Below are 22,591 nucleotides of genomic sequence, written 5' to 3'. Positions count from 1 at the left end.
GTACGATGTAGAGATCTCCTTCTAATTAATGATCGAGACTAAGTGGTTTTACCTTTAAAGAAAAATAATATATATACAGTAGTGGTGTTTTTAAGAAGAGACATGTAATTTTTGGTATGTTATATCTTTCACATTGAAAAATAATGTAGGCATGATGAACATACTACGTCTAAATAATTAAATTATGTATCTCACATCGAAAGAATAGTATACGGTAGAGTGATTCTATAAATATAAATATGAGGAATCCTTGAAACTTAGGTATTAACCCAAATGTTTTTGATATAAAAAATATGTACTTTTTAGTACTCCCTCCATACCACACCAATGGTAACATTGAGACTTTTTACACTTGTCGAGACACGTTTTGCAACGTGAATAACTTTCGTTACACATTATTAAAAATTATAAAAATTTAATATTCTTATAGCATTTATGACGATAAATCAAACAAGATCTCACATGACTATATTTTGTCTTATAGATTAAGAATAATATCGAAAATTTCCTACGACCATGAATAGTGCCAAGATTCTCAATGTTACCATTGGTGTGGTATGGAGGGAGTATGTTATATGTCCTACATTGAAAAAAATGTAGGTGTGGTGAATATATTATGTATAAATAATAGATCTGTCACACACACATGTTATCATTAGATTGTAGATTTTATTGTAATTTCTCATTATTAAATCGGGTTGATGTCAAAGTAGGTGCACAAAAAATGGTGTATTTAATATATTATTTGTCCTACATTGAAAAGTAATGTAAGTGTGGTGAATATACTATGTATAAATATTAGAATTGTCCCACATTGGAAGATTACCATAGGCAGAGTGATCTTATGATTATAAATAGAAGTCATAACCCAAATTTTTTTTATTCTCCTAAGTATTGTCAGAGAGAGCTCTTAAAAGAGTTTGTATTACTGTCTCTAGAATAATGATCTCTAACCTAAGTTAATCTTTAGAAAATCTTTTAGTTATTATATATAATATATACTCTGTATTTATTATTTTATATTCAAGTGGTATTCTGGGAAAGAAAAAGGTAAACACATGGGTACCATTTGTAGAAACTTAAAATTAGGGATACCATGTGTAATATATCAAAGTTCAAGGTTACCATGAGAAATTTCCAATATTATAATGATATAGTTAATTAAATTTTCATTTAAAAGAGAGAGAAATCTGTACCAATAAAACAATAAAGGGGGTATTATTTTTTAATTTTTATTTTATTGTCACGCATCAAACTTAACGTCCATATAACAGCCTTTACATTAGGGGGTACCATGGGCAAAAAAAATGGAACCTTAAGGGTACCATAGGCGGATTCTTAAAAGTAGGGGTAACATGAAAAATCTGACAAAATTAAGGGGTACCACGAAAAATTTCCGTATCTCAATTATGATAATAAAAAATTGAAGAAAAACAAAATACAAATATTAATGGAGAGTACTTGATCATAGTATTAAATTTAAATATAACTATTAGATATAATGAGTAGCAATTGTCTGTATTCGGTATTCGGGATCTGTTGGATGTCGAACTAAGTGCCAAAAAATGGTGTAATTCTGAGTATGATATTTGTCCCACATTGAAAAACAATACATGTTTGATGAATATATACTATGTATAAATAGTAGAATTGTCCCACATCAGAAAAATAATCCAAGTTTGGTGAATATATTACTTATAAATAGTAGAATTGTACCACACCAAAAGATTAGTATAAGGTAGAGTGATTATATGATTATAAATAAGTTAACCCACGTATATATTAATCCTTTATTTTTTTTTTTTGAAAGAAATATTTTAATAATATGTAAACAAATCATTAGACATAGTCTCACATAGAATATAAATATTAAACCCTTATAACGTTTTTTTTTTTTTGCATTATAAATAAGTTAATTACCCCGTTGCAACGCACGGGCATTCAAACTAAGTTAATGTCGAACATTATTAATGGAGAGTACTTGATCATATTATTAAATATAAATATAAATATTAGATATAATGAGTAACAATTGTCCATATTCGGTATTCAGGATCTGGTTGGATGTCGAACTAAGTGGAAAAAAAATGGTGTAATTCTGAGTATGATATTTGTCCCACTCTGAAAAACAATGCAGGTTTGATGAATATATACTACGTATAAATAGTAAAATTGTCCCACATCAAAAGAAATAATCCAAGTTTGGTGAATATATTACTTATAAATAGTAGAATTGTACCACACCAAAAGATTAGTATAAGGCGGAGTGATTATATGATTATAAATAAGTTAACCCACGTATATATTAATCCTTTATTTTTTTGGAAAGAGATATTTTAATAATATGTAAACAAATCATTAGACATAGAATGTAAATATTATACCCTTATAACGTTTTTTTGCATTATAAATAAGTTAATTACCCCGTTGCAATTCACGGGCATTCAAACTAAGTTAATGTCGGAACATTATTAATGAAGAGTACTTTATCATATTATTAAATTTAAATATAACTATTAGATATAATGAGTAGCAATTGTCCGTATTCGGTATTTGGGATCTGGTTGGATGTCGAACTAAATGCAAAAAGATGGTGTAATTATGAGTATGTTATTTGTCCCACATTGAAAAGCAATGCAGGTTTGATAAATATATACTACGTATAAATAGTAGAATTGTCCCACATCAGAAAAATAATTTAAGTTTGGTGAATATTACTTATAAATAGTATAATTGGCCCATATCGAAAGATTAATATAAGGTGGGGTGATTATAAATAGGAGTTAACCCACGTATATATTAATATTTTTGTTTTTGAAAGAATATTTTAATAATATGTAAGCAAATCAGTAGACATGGAATGTAAACATTAAACACTTATAACATTTTTTTGCATTATAAATAAGTTAATTATCTCGTTGCAACGCACGGACATTCAAACTAGTAATTGAAGAATTTGAGTGAAATTTAATTAGGTTTTAGGAAGAAGAGAGAGATAAAATCAAGGTTTTTTACTTGGGCAGAGGGTATGGTGTGGAAACATTATGAAAAAAATGTATGTGAAAGAGCAATACCGTAAAACATTTGTTGAAATCTTACGTATGAACAATTTAGTTGTTTTTGGGTCACTCTCCATCGGGCTTTTACGTGGAGGGTAATCAAATTTGCATCAAAATTGTATCTTAATTAAATAAGAACTTCTAATTAAATCTAATCTAATCTTTATTAATACAAGAACATTTAAAGCATCCTCATTAACCCACGTCATCATATGCAGTGTTTTTTTTCATTTCCTCAAAAAATTAGTAATGGTGGGGCCATGTTGAGAATACATGAGAATTAAACGGGGATGTAGCAAATTACCCCATAACTTATGTACTATGAGCAATTCAACCCCCTAAGTTTCACTTGTAGCAAATTACCCCATAAGTTTTCAAAAATGTGCAATTAAGCCCAAATCAATTTTTCTACCATTTTTTTTAACTAAAACCTATTATTTTCTATTATAAAAATTATTTTAAATATATTTATTAAAAATTAAATACAATGTTTACATATTCAACAAAAAATGTGAACCAAATTTAAGATCAAAAAAATTTGGACATGTAACTTTTCATTGTACTTCACTAAAAAATAAAAATTCTCATATAATGAATATTTTTTCACCAAAATAAATAAATAAAAATATTTAAACATACTTTCTAATAACTAGGGGATTAATATATGATCAATATTTTTGACTTTTAATAATAGTAAATATATTTAATTTAGTAAATTTCATTACTAAAAATAAGAGATGTGGTAAATTGCACATTAAAAAAACTTATGGGGCCTATTTGCTACATTTATAAGTTAAGGGGTTTAATTGCACATCGTATCAAACTTATGGGGGTAATTTGCTATATTTCCCGAGAACTAATCGTTTTGGTTGACTTTTACATCCGTGCTTACAACTTAGTAAATATTTTGTACGTTGATTAGTATTATTTTCATTTTCAATTTTAACAAATCAAGTAAATTAGATAAATGACATTCTAAAATTAGTTACTTTTAATAATTTTTTGAACAATATGACCCAAAATGTTAGTTAAACTATATCAAGTAAATCAAATAAAGTTATATCCATTTTTAATTTTGTATATAAATAACATCAACATACACTTACCACCAATATTTTTAAAGATAATCATATCAATGTCAGCATACCAAAAATATTAAAAATAAGAACTATTCTAAAAAGTTGATTTAAAGCTACAAAAAGAAGATAATGGCAAAAATACGAAATAAAAAATACAACAAAATTCTAGCATAAAAATTCATGGATGAAAATTTTAATTACTGTAAAAAGTAACTATTCAAGAGTTTATGAGTAAAGTTGCACATAAATATTATTTGAAAAAATCGCTCCAAATAATAATGACACGATTAGAAATGGGGTATTGAAATTGCGAAAGGAAAATACCATATATATTACTTAACAATTAAAAAAATACGAGTAATGACAGGCTTTGGGGACAGTCATGATGGGGTTTGGGCCTGAAGCAACGACTATAATAATTAAAACTACAAAACTCACCTTAAAATGTATAATCTTGCCTAATAAAACAGTTATTTGGCTGTATATGATAATAAGGTTGTTATTTTCCAATATTGGTGTTTAGTTTTTTACACATGTTTAACAATACGTTGCATCACAAGTGAAAATGGGTTGAAACTCTGAGTTATGAGTAGGTTATGACAATTAAAAATGCATATATAATGAAGAAAATTTTGAGATTTTTGTATTACCATTTACTTATGATTGTATATTGTAACAGAGTTATGATATTTCAAATTTATATAGGTTCATTGTGTTTTGATATACTTTGAATATAAACTGTATTGTTAATGATACAATATTTTTAGTACATCGGTCATATACTCACATACATATTCAGTAATTGCATATGAATGTATATTACAAATAGAAAATCTTAAATACGGCTAATCATTATTTTAAACATTATTCAGAAATAACAACACTTGAAACTGCAATCCCGTGCAATTTGCACGGGATTAAAACTAGTTAAACTGTTAAAAGTAACTAGTTTTAAACCCGTGCAAAATTGCACGGGTATGTATTTAGGACGGTATGAATATTCTTTTATGAATATTTTATTTTTACATTTTTATTGTAATTATCTAATAGTTCTATATCAGTGATCTACATGTTTAATGTAGATCAGTGATCTAACTGGAAATGAACATTCTCGACGTTTGTTGAAGAGTAAATATACTCGGTAGCCTATCATTGTCACCTACCATTTTCGATGTGCGCGGCTAGTAGTTAAGTTGCCTAGTTTTTAACTGTAAGTAAATACTCCGTGGTGATTTTTTTTTTCAAATATATCGTACTCTCTAGTTTTAAAAAATTATGCTTGTAATTTATTCGCATTATATGTAATTCATATCCCATAATTAAATATAAACCCTTCTCGTAATTATGTAATTTTATTGTTATTCAATTTTTTTGTAAAATTATGTAAATTCTATAATTTGTAATTAGTTTCATTTATTCCGATTTGTAATTCATACCGCTTATATGCCATTAATTTCATTTATTGGGAATGTATAAAATTATTTCATAGTATTTGTTCTAAGACGGAATTTGTCGCATGTTTGTATTGACGGAATTCTGAAGAAATAAATACTTTGTACACTAACGGGTCCCACCATAACATGAATTTCCAAAAAAAAAAGGTTGTATTAATGACGTGACACGTCCTGGATTGAGTATTGTCTTCTGAATTAATAAAGATAAGATTTGATTTGATTTGATTTGATTTGATCAAATTCTTGAAGATTAGATACCATCTAGTTGAGTTTTGGACGTTTCTGATCAAGGTTTAATTATTGGTTATGTTATTAGCTGGATTACTTTTAAACAAATTCATATACATTAATACATTTAGTGGTTAATTAAAACATTTATCTACTTGCACCAAGTTGATAGTGTGCTATGCGATCAGTAGCGGATTTAGGGGGTTTAACAGAGTAACAGGAGCGCTCGCCCCCACTGAAAATTGGGAGTTTCGAATTTCTTAGCTAAAATTATTTCGAAATTCTTATCGATCAGATCATGAAGAAAGATTTGTAAATAAAGTTACAAATCACACATCTTTACTTCGATCTTATAAATAATCTACATCGTCGTATAAGGCAACTATTCTCTAGATTGTTTAATTTCTAGAGGTCGTATATGATTGTTTAAGCATTTCATTACAATTTACACATACCTAATAACATCGATAATTATCGTGTTAGATTATTTTTCTGTATGACATTGTAAAACGATCTTAATCGGTAATTTATAGTGTTATATTTACACAATTACACACCATTGGCAAATGACAAAAGTTGCAATCAATTAGATTAAGACTTTCCATTATGTGAGAATCTTCCGTATTAGATTCCATTTCTCCTAATACGATTGATTTGAAATCGACTTTTTCCCCAGTTGAATAGTACTTCGTAACCATTTTTATTCGAGAAGTAAGCCAAAATGATTTGGCTGTTTGTTTACATTTCAAGTCCAACCGTTTTTCCTTACTCATTAAAGCTCAAACTCGTATCGACTCGTTTAGAATAAAGGTAATGAGTTTCAATTTATTAGTTAAGAGAACTGACTAATGAGTTGAAATATATTTTATTGAAAATGTTTTTATAAAGCTAATGAGTTTCAATTTATATTTTTTTTTTCAATTTTTGTCATGAAACTAATAACAACAATTTATAGTTTTGTATCAATTTTATTTTATTTTAATTAAAATATTATATTTTAAAGTTTAGTGAAAATAATATAATTTGATGAAACAATTATTTTCAATGAAAATAAAATAGATGAATTACATTGTAATTATTAGTTTTCTTATTTAGTCAATGAATTATTAGTTTTTTTAGAATATCCATTTTGACGGAAAAATGATAAAAATCACTTATTCTTTTAGTAATTTTAACATTTTGTGTATAACAGGAGACCTCACATTCCAACACTAAAAATTTGTTGTTTTAATTGGTTTCATAGTCACCATGGCTGTGTATACGCATGTTGTTTCCCATGTGTGTAGATGTCAGATATCCGTGGAGTTTTCCACCGTTGTTATCTTCCCTTTTTTATGCTCTCTTTTGGTTTGGGACGTTTGCCAAAAACTTCCATGATTTGAAACAATATAACATTGTTTGTTTCAGACAAACTTTGTTGATTGATATCTAGCACAAAAACTTATGTCGGACAGTATCTCAGTGAGACGAATCAATCAGCCATATACGAACAATTCAATGAACAACACGTGTGAGACTGTCTCATACAAGACTCAGAACTAATGTGAGTATCATCTAGCCGAACTCACTTCTTGTTACTAGATTTCGAAACTAGAGAGATTCTCCTCAGACAAAAAATTAACACACCGTAAATGCAGTAGCAGTTTCATGAGCTTAAAGATTGATAACCCAAGGGCCCTTGCAAGCCGTCAGTTCTAGAGTCGGACTTACCCATTAGAGATGGCATCCATGGGAATAGTTTTACGAGCTCCTTGCTGATCACGCTCGAATTTGTTGGCTTGTTGTTGATACCATACTTTGCTCTTTCGATGGCTTCCATTATATCTTCTCTCGACACAGCTTCACCACCTGTGCATTCGACCAATCAACAGCCGGGTGTTAGAAGGATTTAGACAAGCCTTAATAAACAGTTAAACACAAGAAGGAATCGCTGGCATAGAACCTTAATCACCGTCACAATTTAAAATGCAAACTTACAGGAAATGACCCAACGTACTTATTTAACAAAACTAGTCAAAAACCAATATTGGGCCAGAATCTCGTATTTTCTTAAATTGCCTAAAATTTAAACCATCTGCTACGTGGCTAGAATAATCGGATCATAGGAGCGGACAAGATATGGGAAGGTTGTAGCAAACTTACTTTGCAGGCTAACTATCGTAAAAACACCTCAAAATACTAAAACGACATCTTAGGGCGAGATTTTATTGCACCTAAAACCACAAAAAAAAACGTCTCCTAACTGTCTTAAGTCACGTGAATCAATATAAGCTATAGCTTAGATCTCGGTTAGAAAACAGACATCATCAAAATAGTCAATGTGACTCTGTACGCCAAAAAAATTTGAACTATTATAAGAAGAATATCATGCTTAGTCCCATAAGGTGCTCACCTCTTCGTGCAGCGAGTAAAGCTGCTTCATTGACAATGTTTGCAAGATCGGCACCAACAAGGCCTTGAGTAAGGGATGCAACGAGATTGCAGAGAAGCTGCTTGTCTTCCTCAACTGGAACATCTCTCAGATGAACTGCCAGAATTTTTTTCCTCCCTTCTTCATCAGGCTCTCCTACAAGTACTTTCCTTGAAAATCGACCAGGCCGACATAGGGCTGGATCCAATGCTTCAGGCCTGTTGGTTGCAGCAATAACCACCACTTTCGTGTCAGACTCGAACCCGTCCATTTCTGTTAGCAACTGCCAAAAAGAACATCCAAATCAGTTTACGACCCATGTTTGAAGAATGAGAGGCCTTAAGAGCCACGAGTAGTCGAGTACATGGTATATAGTGTAAATTGGATCTTCAAACAGGGGATGAAAAAGACATAAAAGGCCCGGAGAGCTTAATACAACCACCGCAATAAAACCTTAGGCCTTCTCTGGATAGGATTCTTGAAGAGAAGACGAGAGAGGGGTGATGGAAGGGAGAGTAATGGAGGAGGGTGAGGAAAGTGAATGGTGTAATGACGTTGCTTCCAAATCCACACCCTTCCTATATAAGAAGTTTTCATTTAGCTTAGAGAGAGGAACAGGAATACCTCCGTTTCCCTTTCCCTTCAACTCAACTTTCTAACCAAACTAGTGAAGTTGTCTCCCTCCCTTTACCTCCAAATCCCACCATCCAAACGTGGGCTTAATCGCAAACTGATTCAGGCATACGATACCATGAAACCAAAAATACCATGGAAGTCTAGACATACGATACAAATACCCAAAAAAAACATAGAAAAAATGGCCACGAAGACGTGATTGCATAATTTCAAGAAATGAATCCACTCATAAGAGAGAAGGGTAAGGGTGGAGATGGGAACACATTAGAGCAAGGAAACTGAGGACATCAATACTGATAATCGAATATCGGGGAGAAAGTTATCACATTAAGCCAATAAAAGGGGTAAACAATTTTAAGACTGGTAAAAAGCCTGGACCATCATCACTTAATCAGTTAATCCATATAGTCAAAAGGTTATTTATTAGACTGCTTCATTTAGAACATTGGGAGCAATTGACCTAACTAAGTGGTTTCATAGAAGAAGAAACAATACCTGGTTGAGCGTCTGATCGCGTTCATCATTGAAACTCCTCCCACGTTTTCCTCCAACTGCATCAAGTTCATCAATGAATATGATTGACGGTGAATTCTTCCTCGCAACACCGAAAAGGTCTCTGATTCGTGCAGCTCCCCTTCCAACAAACAACTCCACAAATTCACTTGCAGATACTGAGAAAAATGGTACACCAGCTTCTCCAGCCACTGCACGGGCTAGTAAGGTTTTTCCTGTTCCAGGTGGTCCGACCAAGAGAACACCTTTGGGTAACCTTGCTCCTAACTTGTTATAATTGATAGCCCCTTGTAGACACAACACTATCTGCGGAAAAAAAGAAAAAGTGTTGTTACCATGGAATGACTACGATGACGGAAAAAATAGTATTGATATCTCAGGCAGAAAAATGGCCTATTATACAGATCATGTACCATTGGCAACGAATAACAGGAAGCTACCAAAAGAATTCATGCATGCAAATGGAACGTACACATCTATTGCATTACCCTTAGCCCTGATCCTCCCAAAAGGTCTAGCACAGTAGTATCAGTAAACTTCAGTCTTTCCCTAAAAAGAAGCACTTTGAATAAGAGATCTCTTTTTCTCCTATTAATAATCATTTTGGTCCTTAGCAGGACCATGAGTGCAAAAAGTTGTTGTAGCAACGTTCCAATACTTGACCTAGAAAACAAGGTCCTTAAATCTCTCATATTCAATACACCATTCCTCTAATTCAGAGTCTTACAGTTACTCTGCAAGCAAAATGATTAAATTGATTACCAAAGAAATGCTACATTGTGTATGTTGTCTAAAACTTTCCCATAAAAGGCTCACCATCATTACTGCACGATTTTCCCCTCGTCACTCATAAGCCATTAAAAGTACAAGAGCTATTAGTTTCTCTATAGAAATACTTACATTTCATTCTCCAAATGGTCGTTAAAGCACAAAACAAAGAATAATCAGGCTTGCTTGGACCGAGGGTAATTACGGTGTATTGGAACTCAAAACAATTGATAAAAGAAATTCTGGTCATGGTTATAAAGGGAAGATGAAGGGATGTTGGAAGAGTGGTCGGGGAACTATTATTTGCATATGAGGGTAATACATTACTCTACAAGGGAAGTAGGTAATTGTTAGTTTATTGCCCCTGTTTATGAGATAGCAATTATCCTGTTTTCATCTCCTTCATGAATCCAGCACCACCACTAACTCTTAATACTCCCTCCGTCCCGGTCATTTGTTTACCTATTCAATTTTGGGTATCTCAGTCAATTGTTTACCTTTCTATTGTGGGAATGCCTTTGATGAGCAATTTGATCCCACATTCAATTTGGTCAACTTGTCATCTAACAATTGGTCCCCTCGGCCCCAACTCTTTCCTTGGTATTTGTGCCAAAACCAAAGATAAACAAATGATTAGGACGGAGGGAGTACTATTTATCTTTTCCTTCATTACCCAGCAACAATTAAAGCAAGCAAGAAGCTTAGAAGTCAAATTTTATCATCTAAGGTTATCCACACCTCTTCAAGAAGCAATTTTGATATCTCAATCTATCATATTGCGAGTGAGGAACTAATGAACTCTCAACATTTTCAAGGCAGTTAGCAATATAATTCTTTTGAGCAACATTGATCACTCGGATGAACCTTGAATGGCCATAGGAAGGCCTATACAGACCGACAAAGTGAACTGACCGTCATTCAATCAAAAGCATCTTATCTAAGTGAAGATCAAAGTAAGAAGCATACCTCCATAAGCTCAACTTTAGCAGAATCAACACCTTCCACATCATCAAAGCTCACAGTCTGGTTACTAGGCTTACGTTTCTTGGCAGGACTGTTAGCAGAATAAAGTTGACGATAAAGAAGCCACATTAAAGGAGTCAAAGGGATCCATAGAGTCAATATAGTAAGCAAAACATTCCTCATTGCCATCATCGCAGACTGAGGAGCCGAGCTGTATGCAACACCATTTTCTCTCATTAGACCTAAGAGGAAGTTCTCATCGTTATCAACCTTTCTTGTCGAAAACTGCCACTCCGGCAAAGACGTTTTCTTCCTTGTACTTCTAGTAACCATATTTGCGTCCTTGACTTGAGGGGTGACAGCAGCTGCTACAGCAACTCCACTAGCCACATTATCAGTCTGATCATACTCCACAGGCAAACTTTCAATCTCCTTTTGAGAATCCTCGGAACTCTCAGGCTTCGTATTAAAGTATATACGACGTGAGCCTTCTTCAAACAAAACTTTTCTCACAGTCCCACTTTGGAGATTCCCAACCAAGTCAGAGTAAGGAACACTTTTCGGACAAGGAACCGACAAAATCTTCACAAACAAAGAACAAACCCCAATTGCAAACACAATCGAAGTCGCAATAGTAACCTTCTTCAAATGCTTCCTCAAAAACACACCAAAATCATTCAAAGTCGATCGAATTTGAACCCTTTTCAATCTAATGGATAACAATCTCAACCTAGGCCGTAATCGCAAGGAAAACCTCCTTTTCACATCAACCCCAATCTTCCTCTCCTCCACATGGGCATCATGAATTGACCTTACACTACTACAACAAACCACCTCACCCCTAGAATTACTATAAAGTTGACATCTTGGTGAACACAAAGAACCAAAATTGTTCTTGGGCAATAAAGAATATGACATATATGCACATCTATCCATATATTTAGCTTTAAATTGATGAAAACAATAATTTTGAGGATTACCCACCACTTGTTTATTAGAAACAAGGCAAAAGGATGACATTTTAGCAACTATATAGCAAAAATTATGAAATTTTGCCCATTAAACCAATAATTAAGCAAAATATTGAACTAATTAGTCAAATTAACAATACCAATCTAGTTGAAATCCAAATAAACCAATCATTACTACGCAAAGCTTCTAACACAAAGATGAGATATGATTAGATATTGCAAAATTTATATCTAAAAATCTCAGGATAAATTATGAAGACTGATTACTACAGTAAATACCTGATTTTTAATGGTGCTGAAGGCTAAAAACAAGCTTCAGAATTAATGGCAGGATAATTAAAAAATTAGTGGTGTTTTTTTTGGAAGTTTTTGGTAAGGGATAGAGTGGCAGGATTTCGACTAGCTAACATAAGAAGGAGGGATGTTTTGGGTTAATCTCTCCAAAACCTCAACTCACGGCTTCAAGAGTTCAAGCCTCCAAAGTCCAACCCACTATTTTTTTCGAATGGGTTAGTAGTAGACTCGTAGAGCTGTTCATGAGTTTTTTTTTTTTTTTTGGTGACAAGGAGGTTGGATCCTCCCCGGATATAGGACCCCACCCTGCTGCGCGCTGTCATGTGTGAGTTAACTTTCCGAGGATTATTCCTCTCCGGCGTCGTCCCCGGAAAGTGTTCATCTAGGGAATCGAACCCAGAACCTCGCAATTCCTCCTTAGGAGGCTTTGAGGTTACCCTGGAATTCCACTAGACTCACACATCTTGGGTAGCTGTTCATGAGTTATCCAGTCTATAACATTGACAAAAATTAATAAGGTATTTTTTTGAAAAAAGTTTAAAGGTCGAACCTCTTATCTCACAAATAGTTAACTCAATTATATTTGAGCAAAAATCTGAAATAAGGTAGCTTGTGTTTTTTTTTTTTTTTTTTGGTACATAATGAGGTAGCTTGTGTCAAAGCCCACTATTTATTATGAGGAATTGGAATTAGACCTGGTAAAAATGACCTGAGTCACACCCAAATTGAGGATTCTAATCTGACCCAAAACTCAAACTGACTCGACCCTATTCAATCCGGTATGAATGTTTATTATCGGATACCGACCGTTAATCTCAATAAGTAAATAACAACCCATTCAAAAATGACCGAAACCCAATTCGACACGACTTCTTGAAAATCTTAACTAACGTGACCCGATTGCCGTTTGCCAGGTTTAAGGGTTGGCTATTAGGGATGGTACTTATGGCCGAAACTGAACGAAACTGAACCAATCCGAAAAGAAAAAACCCGATCAAAACCCAACTTTAAAACTCATGGCCGATCCACTATTTAATTACCCCATATCTGAGTCAACTATTGACAAACCCGAACCATATGCAAACCGAACCAATCAAATCTTTTGAGTTTTTAAGCTTTATTAAACTTGAAATTTCAGTTTTGTCACAAAATATAATTCTTAAAACATGTGGGACTACAAAACTACTCCTTTTGATTCCAGTCATACTAGACTTAGCTAAGACCGTCTTTCTTACAGTAACCTCGGTAAGGTATACTCGTGGAAGCTTCAGTTTTCCGAGTGTTCAACCATTTCCTCATAGAAGTTTCTCCGAAGAGATGACAATTCTAGAATAAAGGGGATTTGATGTTTTTTCCAAAATGAGTCGGATTTACACAATTTTTGCTTGATTTTGGGAAACCGAACTCTTAATAGGGTGTAGACGTTACTCATTTGTTGAAATAAGGGGAGGATTTTCATGTTTTTCCAATTTGAGTTTGGTTTATGCAATTTTTGCATAGTTTTGGTAATCAAATCTATGTTACGGTATAGACGTGTCTCATGCGTTGTAATAAGAAGTGGGAGAAGTGGTATGTTGACTATTCTTGATTTGAACCTCACATATCCAAACGTTGTTTGCAACAATCCCGTTTCGTCCTTCTCCCTAACCCCGTTACAACCCTTGTTTCATATTGTGTGCATTGCCCCATTTTTGCATCACACTTGGTTATAGGATGGTCTTACACATTAGATTGCGGACACGTTCTCACGAGTCGTAGTAGGAGAGTGTTTCAGTTATTTTTTGTACACAAAACACTCGTTCTTTAAATGAGAGACAACTGAAAACCGTGAGGAAGTCGTTGACCTAGGCCCTTTTAGTCGTGTGTCTTCGGTTGAATCTTGTGTCGGTCTTGTAAATCTCGGAGGGACTAGCTTCATTTTGTTGGGAAATGTGTCCTCAACAATAGTGCGATCATATGATTTAAAATATCATTATTAAATCTCATTTTAAGAATACATGTGGGATGTAATATTTTACAGTCAACTGGTCCACACATATCGGTAATGATTGGCTGACTAGAGTTTGACATTACTGTCGTGCGACGGTGGTGATCAGTTGATCCCCTTAGGTCATACCTATAGGGAAATACTCTTAATTGATTATTTAATTAATCGTATACCGATACGAGTTAATTAAATTGCTTAAAAATTGACGGATGATTTTGTGAGTATAATTTACGTATCTTATTGTAAATATGATTAAATGAGATACGGTCTAAGTAATCGAATTATTTTATTACTTAGATGAAATTATTGTTTACAGAAACAATTGAAACAGAATGAATAAATTATTATAAATACAGAATGTTGTAGTTTATAATTTGGAAACATTTTTGGTACGAGTAATTACGAATTACTAGTTGATTTTGTAAATGACATATTTTATGAGTATGTTGATTTTTAATATGTTAAAAAATACATTACATTGTGACATGTCATGTAACATGTTACATGTGACAAAATTGACAAATGACAAAATATAAAATGGACTTCCCATTTTATATGTGCCGAAATATGGAGGGTGTTTAGGATAAAATTGTGTTAATTGTTTTGAGTGGAAAACAAAATGATTGCACACCTAGTTGTAGCCATGTAAGTCTATTTTTCTTGGGAAGAAAATGAGTCCATGCATTGACTCTTCTCCACCATGCCAACCGGTTTTCAAGAGCATCTTAGAGGGTTTTTCCTCTAATTTTTATTCATTCACCTTTTGACAATATTTTCTAGTGTATGAAATATATTGTATTCTTTCTACATCTTGTGATAATTCTAGAGAAATAAAACCACAAAATCTCCCTCTTGAACCGAAATTTCAAGAGCCATATTAATATTTTGTGTCAATTTTTAAGTAGACTAATCTCAATACTAGATCATATTATTTTAGTCTTTAAGATGTATTCCTTGGGTATATGCTTTTTGGAGGGATTCTATGCTTGAATCCTTGTTCTTCCATTTGGAGAGCTCAAGAACAAGTGAGTAGGAGAACTCACTTGTGCCCATAAAAACCGAAATACCAATGTAAGATGAAGATTTCTTCTTTAAATTGTTTATAGTTTGCATGCATAAGATCAATGATTTTTTTTATGACTAAATAAATTAGAACATATAAGAATATGTTAGTATATATAGATCTACATTTCCTTCAATCGGTATCAGAGCCACGGTTGTTTGCATGCAAATCGGTTAAAAGTTTTTCCGAGTTATAAGAATAACATATAAAACTTGTAAAAATTTGTGTTATTATGATATATCACGAAATTAATTCATGCATGTTAATATTTCTGGTCCTAAAATATTTTAGGATATTTTGGTTAATTTTACGGATTTTTATTGTTCATAATATACAATAATGGCATTTAAATATGATTTTATGAGTTAAAATGTCATTTTCGGTCTAAAATTAGCTATACTTCGAATTTTCAGTTGATTTTTGGATATGTTGTCACATATATTATTTTGAGATAACCTGTAAATTTTCATAATTTTTGGACTTGTTATGCTCGAAAAATGGATTTTTCATTATTAAATTCGGATTTAGGTGAAAAATAGGTTAATATGAGTTAAATTTCGAATCTGGTCATATAAAATTAATATGTTGTCACATGCAATTTTACAAGATGTGTGTAAAATAATTGGCTATAAATAAGTCTTTTTGCATGATTTATGGATTTTTGAAGAAAAATAGCATAAATAGTGACATTATTAGTGAAAAATTAATAAAACATAATCTATGACTTAAAAAAAACGTCTAATGTTGCATTTTATTATATTTTTCAGATCTAAAATTGAAAAGTTAATGAATATAATTTTTCCATGTTTTTATGATTATTTTAGTTAAAACCGATAAACCGCAACATTGTTTTTCCGGAAAAATTTCGAAATTTTTAACCTAAGATTTTGAACATTATGAGTGTCATGGTATTTTTACAGAATGTTCATGAGTTCAAATTTCAAATTTTGAATTTATTTGAAATTTTGTGATTTATTTGAAGTTTATAGCTTATTTTTGTAATTTTTGGTCCATTTATGAACAATTTTATAAAATATGGGTTAATTATGGTCAAATTATTAGTGAAGACTAACTTTTGAGTCCTAAGAGGTTAGGGTAATTAACTTATGCATAAATATGAGTTTATGTATTTTTGTGATTATAAAAATGTTGAAATCACGCAAATCCGTAAAAACCGAGTAATATACGATATTGGCTAATTAAAGGCGATTTAGCATAAAATTGAGCATGTTCATACATATTATAATGCTGCATTTTTCTTTTATGATTGTCATAATTTTAATTTATGTAATTTTGAATTATGTAATTTTACTTTGTATGGCCTTAGATTTTAATTGGTATTTCCCGAAATGTATGGGAATATCGATTCGGTTGTAATTTTATTGTGATCTCGTATCACCGTTTTGTAATTTAATAGATTTATTTTATTTTAGTTACAAATGTATAATAGGAAATTATGTAATTTGTTACGTAATTTAATTTATCTCGGAGTTCCCAAAGACGGATTTCTTCAAGAATGGCGATACATAAAGACGGTGTTACCTCGAGATGCGTGCCACAACCAAAGTTCAAGGGACCAATGGAGTTGGTTTCCGAATATGTAATTGTTAAATAGTTTTTCTATTTTAGGAAAGGCCATACTAGGATTTATTTATTTTATGCTTGCATTTTATTTTATGTTGCATGCATCGCTAAATCGTCATAAATAAAACATGCATTATCATTTTATCGAGTTTATCGACCGTGTCAATTATAATTATCGTAGTTCACCGCTTTAGTTCACTTAAAACGTGATAGATAATAAATTGACATGACCTCTCGCTAAAATAAACAATTGAGACTTAGCCTTACCAAATAGTAGAAACCATGAAAACCTATTTCGCGAGGGAGTGCACTCGGCCCTACCGGGGTACAAACCTTGTTACGTAGGGGAAGTGGGTGATGAATGTTAATCCACCGAATTCATGTTGATGAGGGTTTCATCGTCATACCGTGCCCAAGTTGATGTGGATTTGGATGATGGACACATTTATTCGAAATTTGGATTGAGCTCAACGGAAGTATTCGCGACCGTAGTTGCATGTGTTCCGGGCTATAGATAAATATTAGAGTAATTTTATCGACCAAGAGTTCTAAAAGTAGAATCGATTAAAGCGTTAATCCACCGAGTTATATTGATAAGGGTTTCATCGGCCATACCATGCCCAAGTTAATATGAATTTGGGTCTTGGAATCATTTATCATAGTTGGGTAGAGGTCACTATGTAAATGCTTTACTTGTTATTTACAAGTATTAATAAAACGATAAATGTCAAGTTTTCCATTATTCCGTTATCATATTGTTCTATTTCTTTACCACAATTCATATACGATATCATTTCGATTCAAAACTCCATTAAAACATCATAACTAAAGACAAATATGAATTTGCTTCTAAAACCTCATATGAACCATTGCTAAGGATCTCTTGTAAAGAGTATAGATTAAAGTTAGTCATTATCAAACAGGTTTTTGATTCTAGGCTAACATATCTACTTACAATGGATTGTTTTTCATGTACTTAAATGAATTAAGTACCTTGAAGCGATAAATTGTTTTGGTAATTAGTTTTGTCCAGAATTCGTAATTGACCAAAATAACGCAACCACTTCAATGAAAGTTTTAAGACTAAAACAAACAAATGAAGAGTGATCTTCGTAAATTCAAATTTTGCTTCTCAAAGCAAAGACTCATTGAAATAAGTGGGAGCATTCTCTTAAACTGTTAAGATGAGGACGAGGTTCAAGAAGTAAATGGAATTGATACAAGGTAATGTTAAAGGTAAAGTTGTTGAGAATGACGATACTAAACCTATCAATCCCGACCGATAAAGTTTCCATTGTCTTAAATGTTGGACACGAGAAAGGAAACTACCCCAAATTATTGAAGAATCAACAAGTTAGTTGTGGGACATCTAATGGGACCTTCTTCGTTAAATGTTTATTTGATTAAACACAAATTTTGCTAGTATTACTTAAATCAATATTAGAAACCGGTGGTGGTTTTCATCATTATGTTTGATACATAGGATGATTAGAATATGACGACTAGCAACAATGAAGTCAAGAGATAGAGTCATTGTGTACTAAATCTAGTTTTCGGGTTTGGAGTTGTACTTAATTGTGACTATTAAGTACATAAACTCTAAATAAGAATACAATTTGTTATAGATACAAAAGAGGTTTCACTTTTGTGACCCTATACACCATGATTTGATGTATGGCTAGCCCATCATCAAGGTGATTATATTCTAAACCAAACTAGAATAATATATCATGAAAATGATGCAAGACTCAAATTGGTAACCCAAGATTAAACCTTAAAATTTTGGAATAATGAACGCAAAGAGTTAACGAGTACTCTTGAAACCATTAGATTGTTAATGGTATATGCGTATCTTGTATTCAAAGCAAGATGTCTCGAGCCTTTTGGTTGAAAAGGAGATCGAGGTTATAAATCATTGATCCATAATAGGTTGATCATTCTCTTTTACCAACGATTTAAGTTGACGCTAGTGTGTTCACTTAATAAGGTAAATAGAGAAATCTTTGAAGAAGTTCAAGAGTTCAAGGAATCATGATTTAGTCGTGATGGGATTATCAAAGTGAAGACTTTGATATAAGCCAAAGGAAATGTGATATAGTATCACAAGTTAATCTCTCTTAGCACGCATTATGAAATAATGTGTGGATGGATTAGAAATCAAACGCTATTCGATATGGTTTGGACTTCAATCAAGTTACTTTGAGTTACTCGATCCTTTTGGGGATTTTATCATTTTTGTCTAAATTTTTTTCCACTAAATCGAATCATATGAGATATAAAATGGTAAGGGTACCATATTTGTAAGTTTTCACAAGAAACAAATGCTCATTTTTCCTTTTCAATTATCACGAGTACGACGGGTTTGTGGCTCGTGAAGCTGTCTTTCTAAAATACAAGTTTATTTTTAGAAGACAGAGTGGGAGAAATTATTCAAGAGCCACAGAGAATGTTATGTCACAAGAAACTGGTCTTTCTTGGCTGCATGAGACGTTTTGTGTAAGACATTGTTTCTTCAAAAACCTAGGAGGTTAAATTCGTCACTTGCTAAAAATGATGAATTCATGCTACTTTTAAGAAAGTAAAGAGCTTATAACTTACAAAAGAAATTGTTTGATTCAAGTTAATTACTTCTAGAAAGTAATGAACGAATGACTTACATAAGAGTGTTTAAGTCACAACTCAATACAAGGCTTAGAGCCATGAGAATCCGAAACAAAAAGCTTGATTAGTGACAAAGGGTTTTGCACTAATAAAGAGATATTTCAAAGCAAGATTGGTTGCAAAGGGTTTTGCACTAATTGAAATGCTTAAGTCTATTTGGATCTTCTTAAGGATTGTGTTTCATTATGAGGTTATGAAATACGTAGCAAGTGAATCTAAAACCCGCTTCTTCAAAAGAAGGAATGTATTCAATACATGTCATGAGTTTTGTAGATTCTTGCAATCCTAAGATAATGTGAAACTTAAGAGAGGGTCTTAAGTAGGACATCAATGAGTTGGAATCAACATTTTGATCATGTGATAAAACATTTCTCGATAAGTCGAGAAGTTATGTTTATACATGGAGTTTAGTGGGAGTTACGGAAGTTTTAATTAGTCCGATATGTGGATGACATATTGATCATCGAGAATGATTTAAGACTTTTGGAGTATTATAATACATCCTGAATATCCGGTTTTATGAAGATAAATCCACATGATATTAGCATCAATAAGAAGTCTTACGTTGATAAGATTCATGACTAGTTCAATTAATTGAACATATTTGATTGATTCCATTTGCTTCCGCTGCCGGATCAATTAAATGAGTAAAGATGTATAACACTTCATATACTTTGAGTATGATGAATTGTTTTCAAAATCGAATTTAAGTAATCTTTACCAAGTAAGCAATAAAGATTACCCTTAAGTGCTTGCAGAAGCATTAAGGCTATGATGCAAAGTGTTTATGATGCAATTTTGTGTAAGGGTGTTACACAAGTAACAATTGACAATTGAGATTGCACATGGTTTCCGACAAAACCATAATCAAAACACATTAGGATGGTTAAGATACCATTGTGGCAATGTTAATTAAGAAGTAGATTTTCTAGAATCATTCTAGGCAATAAAGAACAATGAGAGATATTTATAACGGAAATTGAGTACACTTGCAATCATGAGATGTGCAAGAGGATGAGTCCCGCACACTATGAAAACAGTGGGAGCTATTCTTAGGCTAAGAAGGTTTATGTCTTGATTGGATCTCGACACGTACTCAGAAAGTTTTGTAATGCAAATGCATACATTACAAAGGAAAACGAGTATGTAGTAGGGTTGAGTAAGTTACAAGAAATTGATAAAACCTACTAACCAAAGCCTTCTCAAAGGCTAAACATGATGAGTCATGTCATTTCAATTGAATTGAAATGAACAACTACATACAAGGTCAAATTAGATTATAGAATATGAAATAGTAATCAGACATTGACTATTCATATGTGATAATCGCATTTGTCGTTCGAGTTTTACTTTAAAACTCTTTTATTATACTTTGTTACATCCAAACGGGTTGTAGAGACAACATTGAACCTCGTTAAAGTGAACACGGATTAGCATTGTATTCGCCCATAGTCACTTGTATGAGGTGACATCTCGAAGTGACTAGAGTGTGATGCGATTGATGGCAAGTTCAAGTGCCATACAGTCATGTGAGATGACTAGTCGATCACATAGACAGACTTTTAGAACACTTTGTCGGGCCTTATGACCGCTTATAGAGTTCTGGCAAATTTATATAGCCTGGTCGTGGCGAGAGCTACTATAGTATTCTAATGAGTCGATTCTTTTGACTAAAGACTATTCACCTAAGATGGCACAGTTTCAGATTAACTTTGATTTGTGTTACTACGACCTTCGTAAATGGGGTCAAATGGGCATATTTTGGGTTATGATGGCTGTGGCTAGTCGAAGGGAATGAGTGCGATAGGAATTGTTCATCCCCTTGTCAGGGTTAAAACAATATCTCAGGGCCACTCGAGGAGTAATGAACTGAAAATGCGTGGCCACGCTCGGAAGGTATCCAGAGTGGATAAATCCGGTCAAACAGTTATTCTCCAGATCGAGGAAACCACTCTTGATATGATCACTTGCAAGTACGACCTGAAAGACACCTTGCATTGAGTGGGAGATAGTAATAGGACAAGAGAATTGGTGACGCACACTTGTCGAGGACAAGTGGGAGATTGTTGGGAAATGTGTCCTCAACAATAGTGCGATCACATGATTTAAAATATCATTATTAAATCTCATTTTAAGAATACATGTGGGATGTAATATTTTACAGTCAACTGGTCCACACATATCGGTAATGATTGGCTGACTAGAGTTTGACATTATTGTCGTGCGACGGTGGTGATCTATTGATCCCCTTAGGTCATACCTATAGGGAAATACTCTTAATTGATTATTTAATTAATCGTATACCGATACGAGTTAATTAAATTGCTTAAAAATTGACGGATGATTTTGTGAGTATAATTTACGTATCTTATTGTAAATATGATTAAATGAGATACGGTCTAAGTAATCGAATTATTTTATTACTTAGATGAAATTATTGTTTACAGAAACAATTGAAACAGAATGAATAAATTATTATAAATACAGAATGTTGTAGTTTATAATTTGGAAACATTTTTGGTACGAGTAATTACGAATTACTAGTTGATTTTGTAAATGACATATTTTATGAGTATGTTGATTTTTAATATGTTAAAAAATACATTACATTGTGACATGTCATGTAACATGTTACATGTGACAAAATTGACAAATGACAAAATATAAAATGGACTTCCCATTTTATATGTGCCGAAATATGGAGGGTGTTTAGGATAAAATTGTGTTAATTGTTTTGAGTGGAAAACAAAATGATTGCACACCTAGTTGTAGCCATGTAAGTCTATTTTTCTTGGGAAGAAAATGAGTCCATGCATTGACTCTTCTCCACCATGCCAACCGGTTTTCAAGAGCATCTTAGAGGGTTTTTCCTCTAATTTTTATTCATTCACCTTTTGACAATATTTTCTAGTGTATGAAAT

The 22,591-nt window shown here is 32.6% G+C and overlaps 1 protein-coding gene across 1 annotated transcript; it reads right to left on the bottom strand.

Annotated features, from left to right (window-relative positions):
* Positions 1-7,221: 7,221 nt before the first annotated feature.
* On the bottom strand, positions 7,222-12,514 carry LOC141612454 (putative inactive ATP-dependent zinc metalloprotease FTSHI 3, chloroplastic). Its single transcript, XM_074431234.1, has 4 exons — positions 11,114-12,514; positions 9,362-9,685; positions 8,213-8,513; positions 7,222-7,668 (listed from the first exon to the last, which is right to left on the bottom strand). The coding sequence occupies exons 1-4, from the start codon at positions 12,128-12,130 to the stop codon at positions 7,466-7,468; spliced, it is 1,845 nt and encodes a 614-aa protein (XP_074287335.1). The 5' UTR covers positions 12,131-12,514; the 3' UTR covers positions 7,222-7,465.
* Positions 12,515-22,591: the final 10,077 nt, after the last annotated feature.

The sequence above is a fragment of the Silene latifolia genome, chromosome 11 (assembly GCF_048544455.1).
Source record: "Silene latifolia isolate original U9 population chromosome 11, ASM4854445v1, whole genome shotgun sequence".
Lineage (NCBI taxonomy): Eukaryota > Viridiplantae > Streptophyta > Magnoliopsida > Caryophyllales > Caryophyllaceae > Silene > Silene latifolia.
This window is presented reverse-complemented; position numbering and strand designations above follow the sequence as displayed.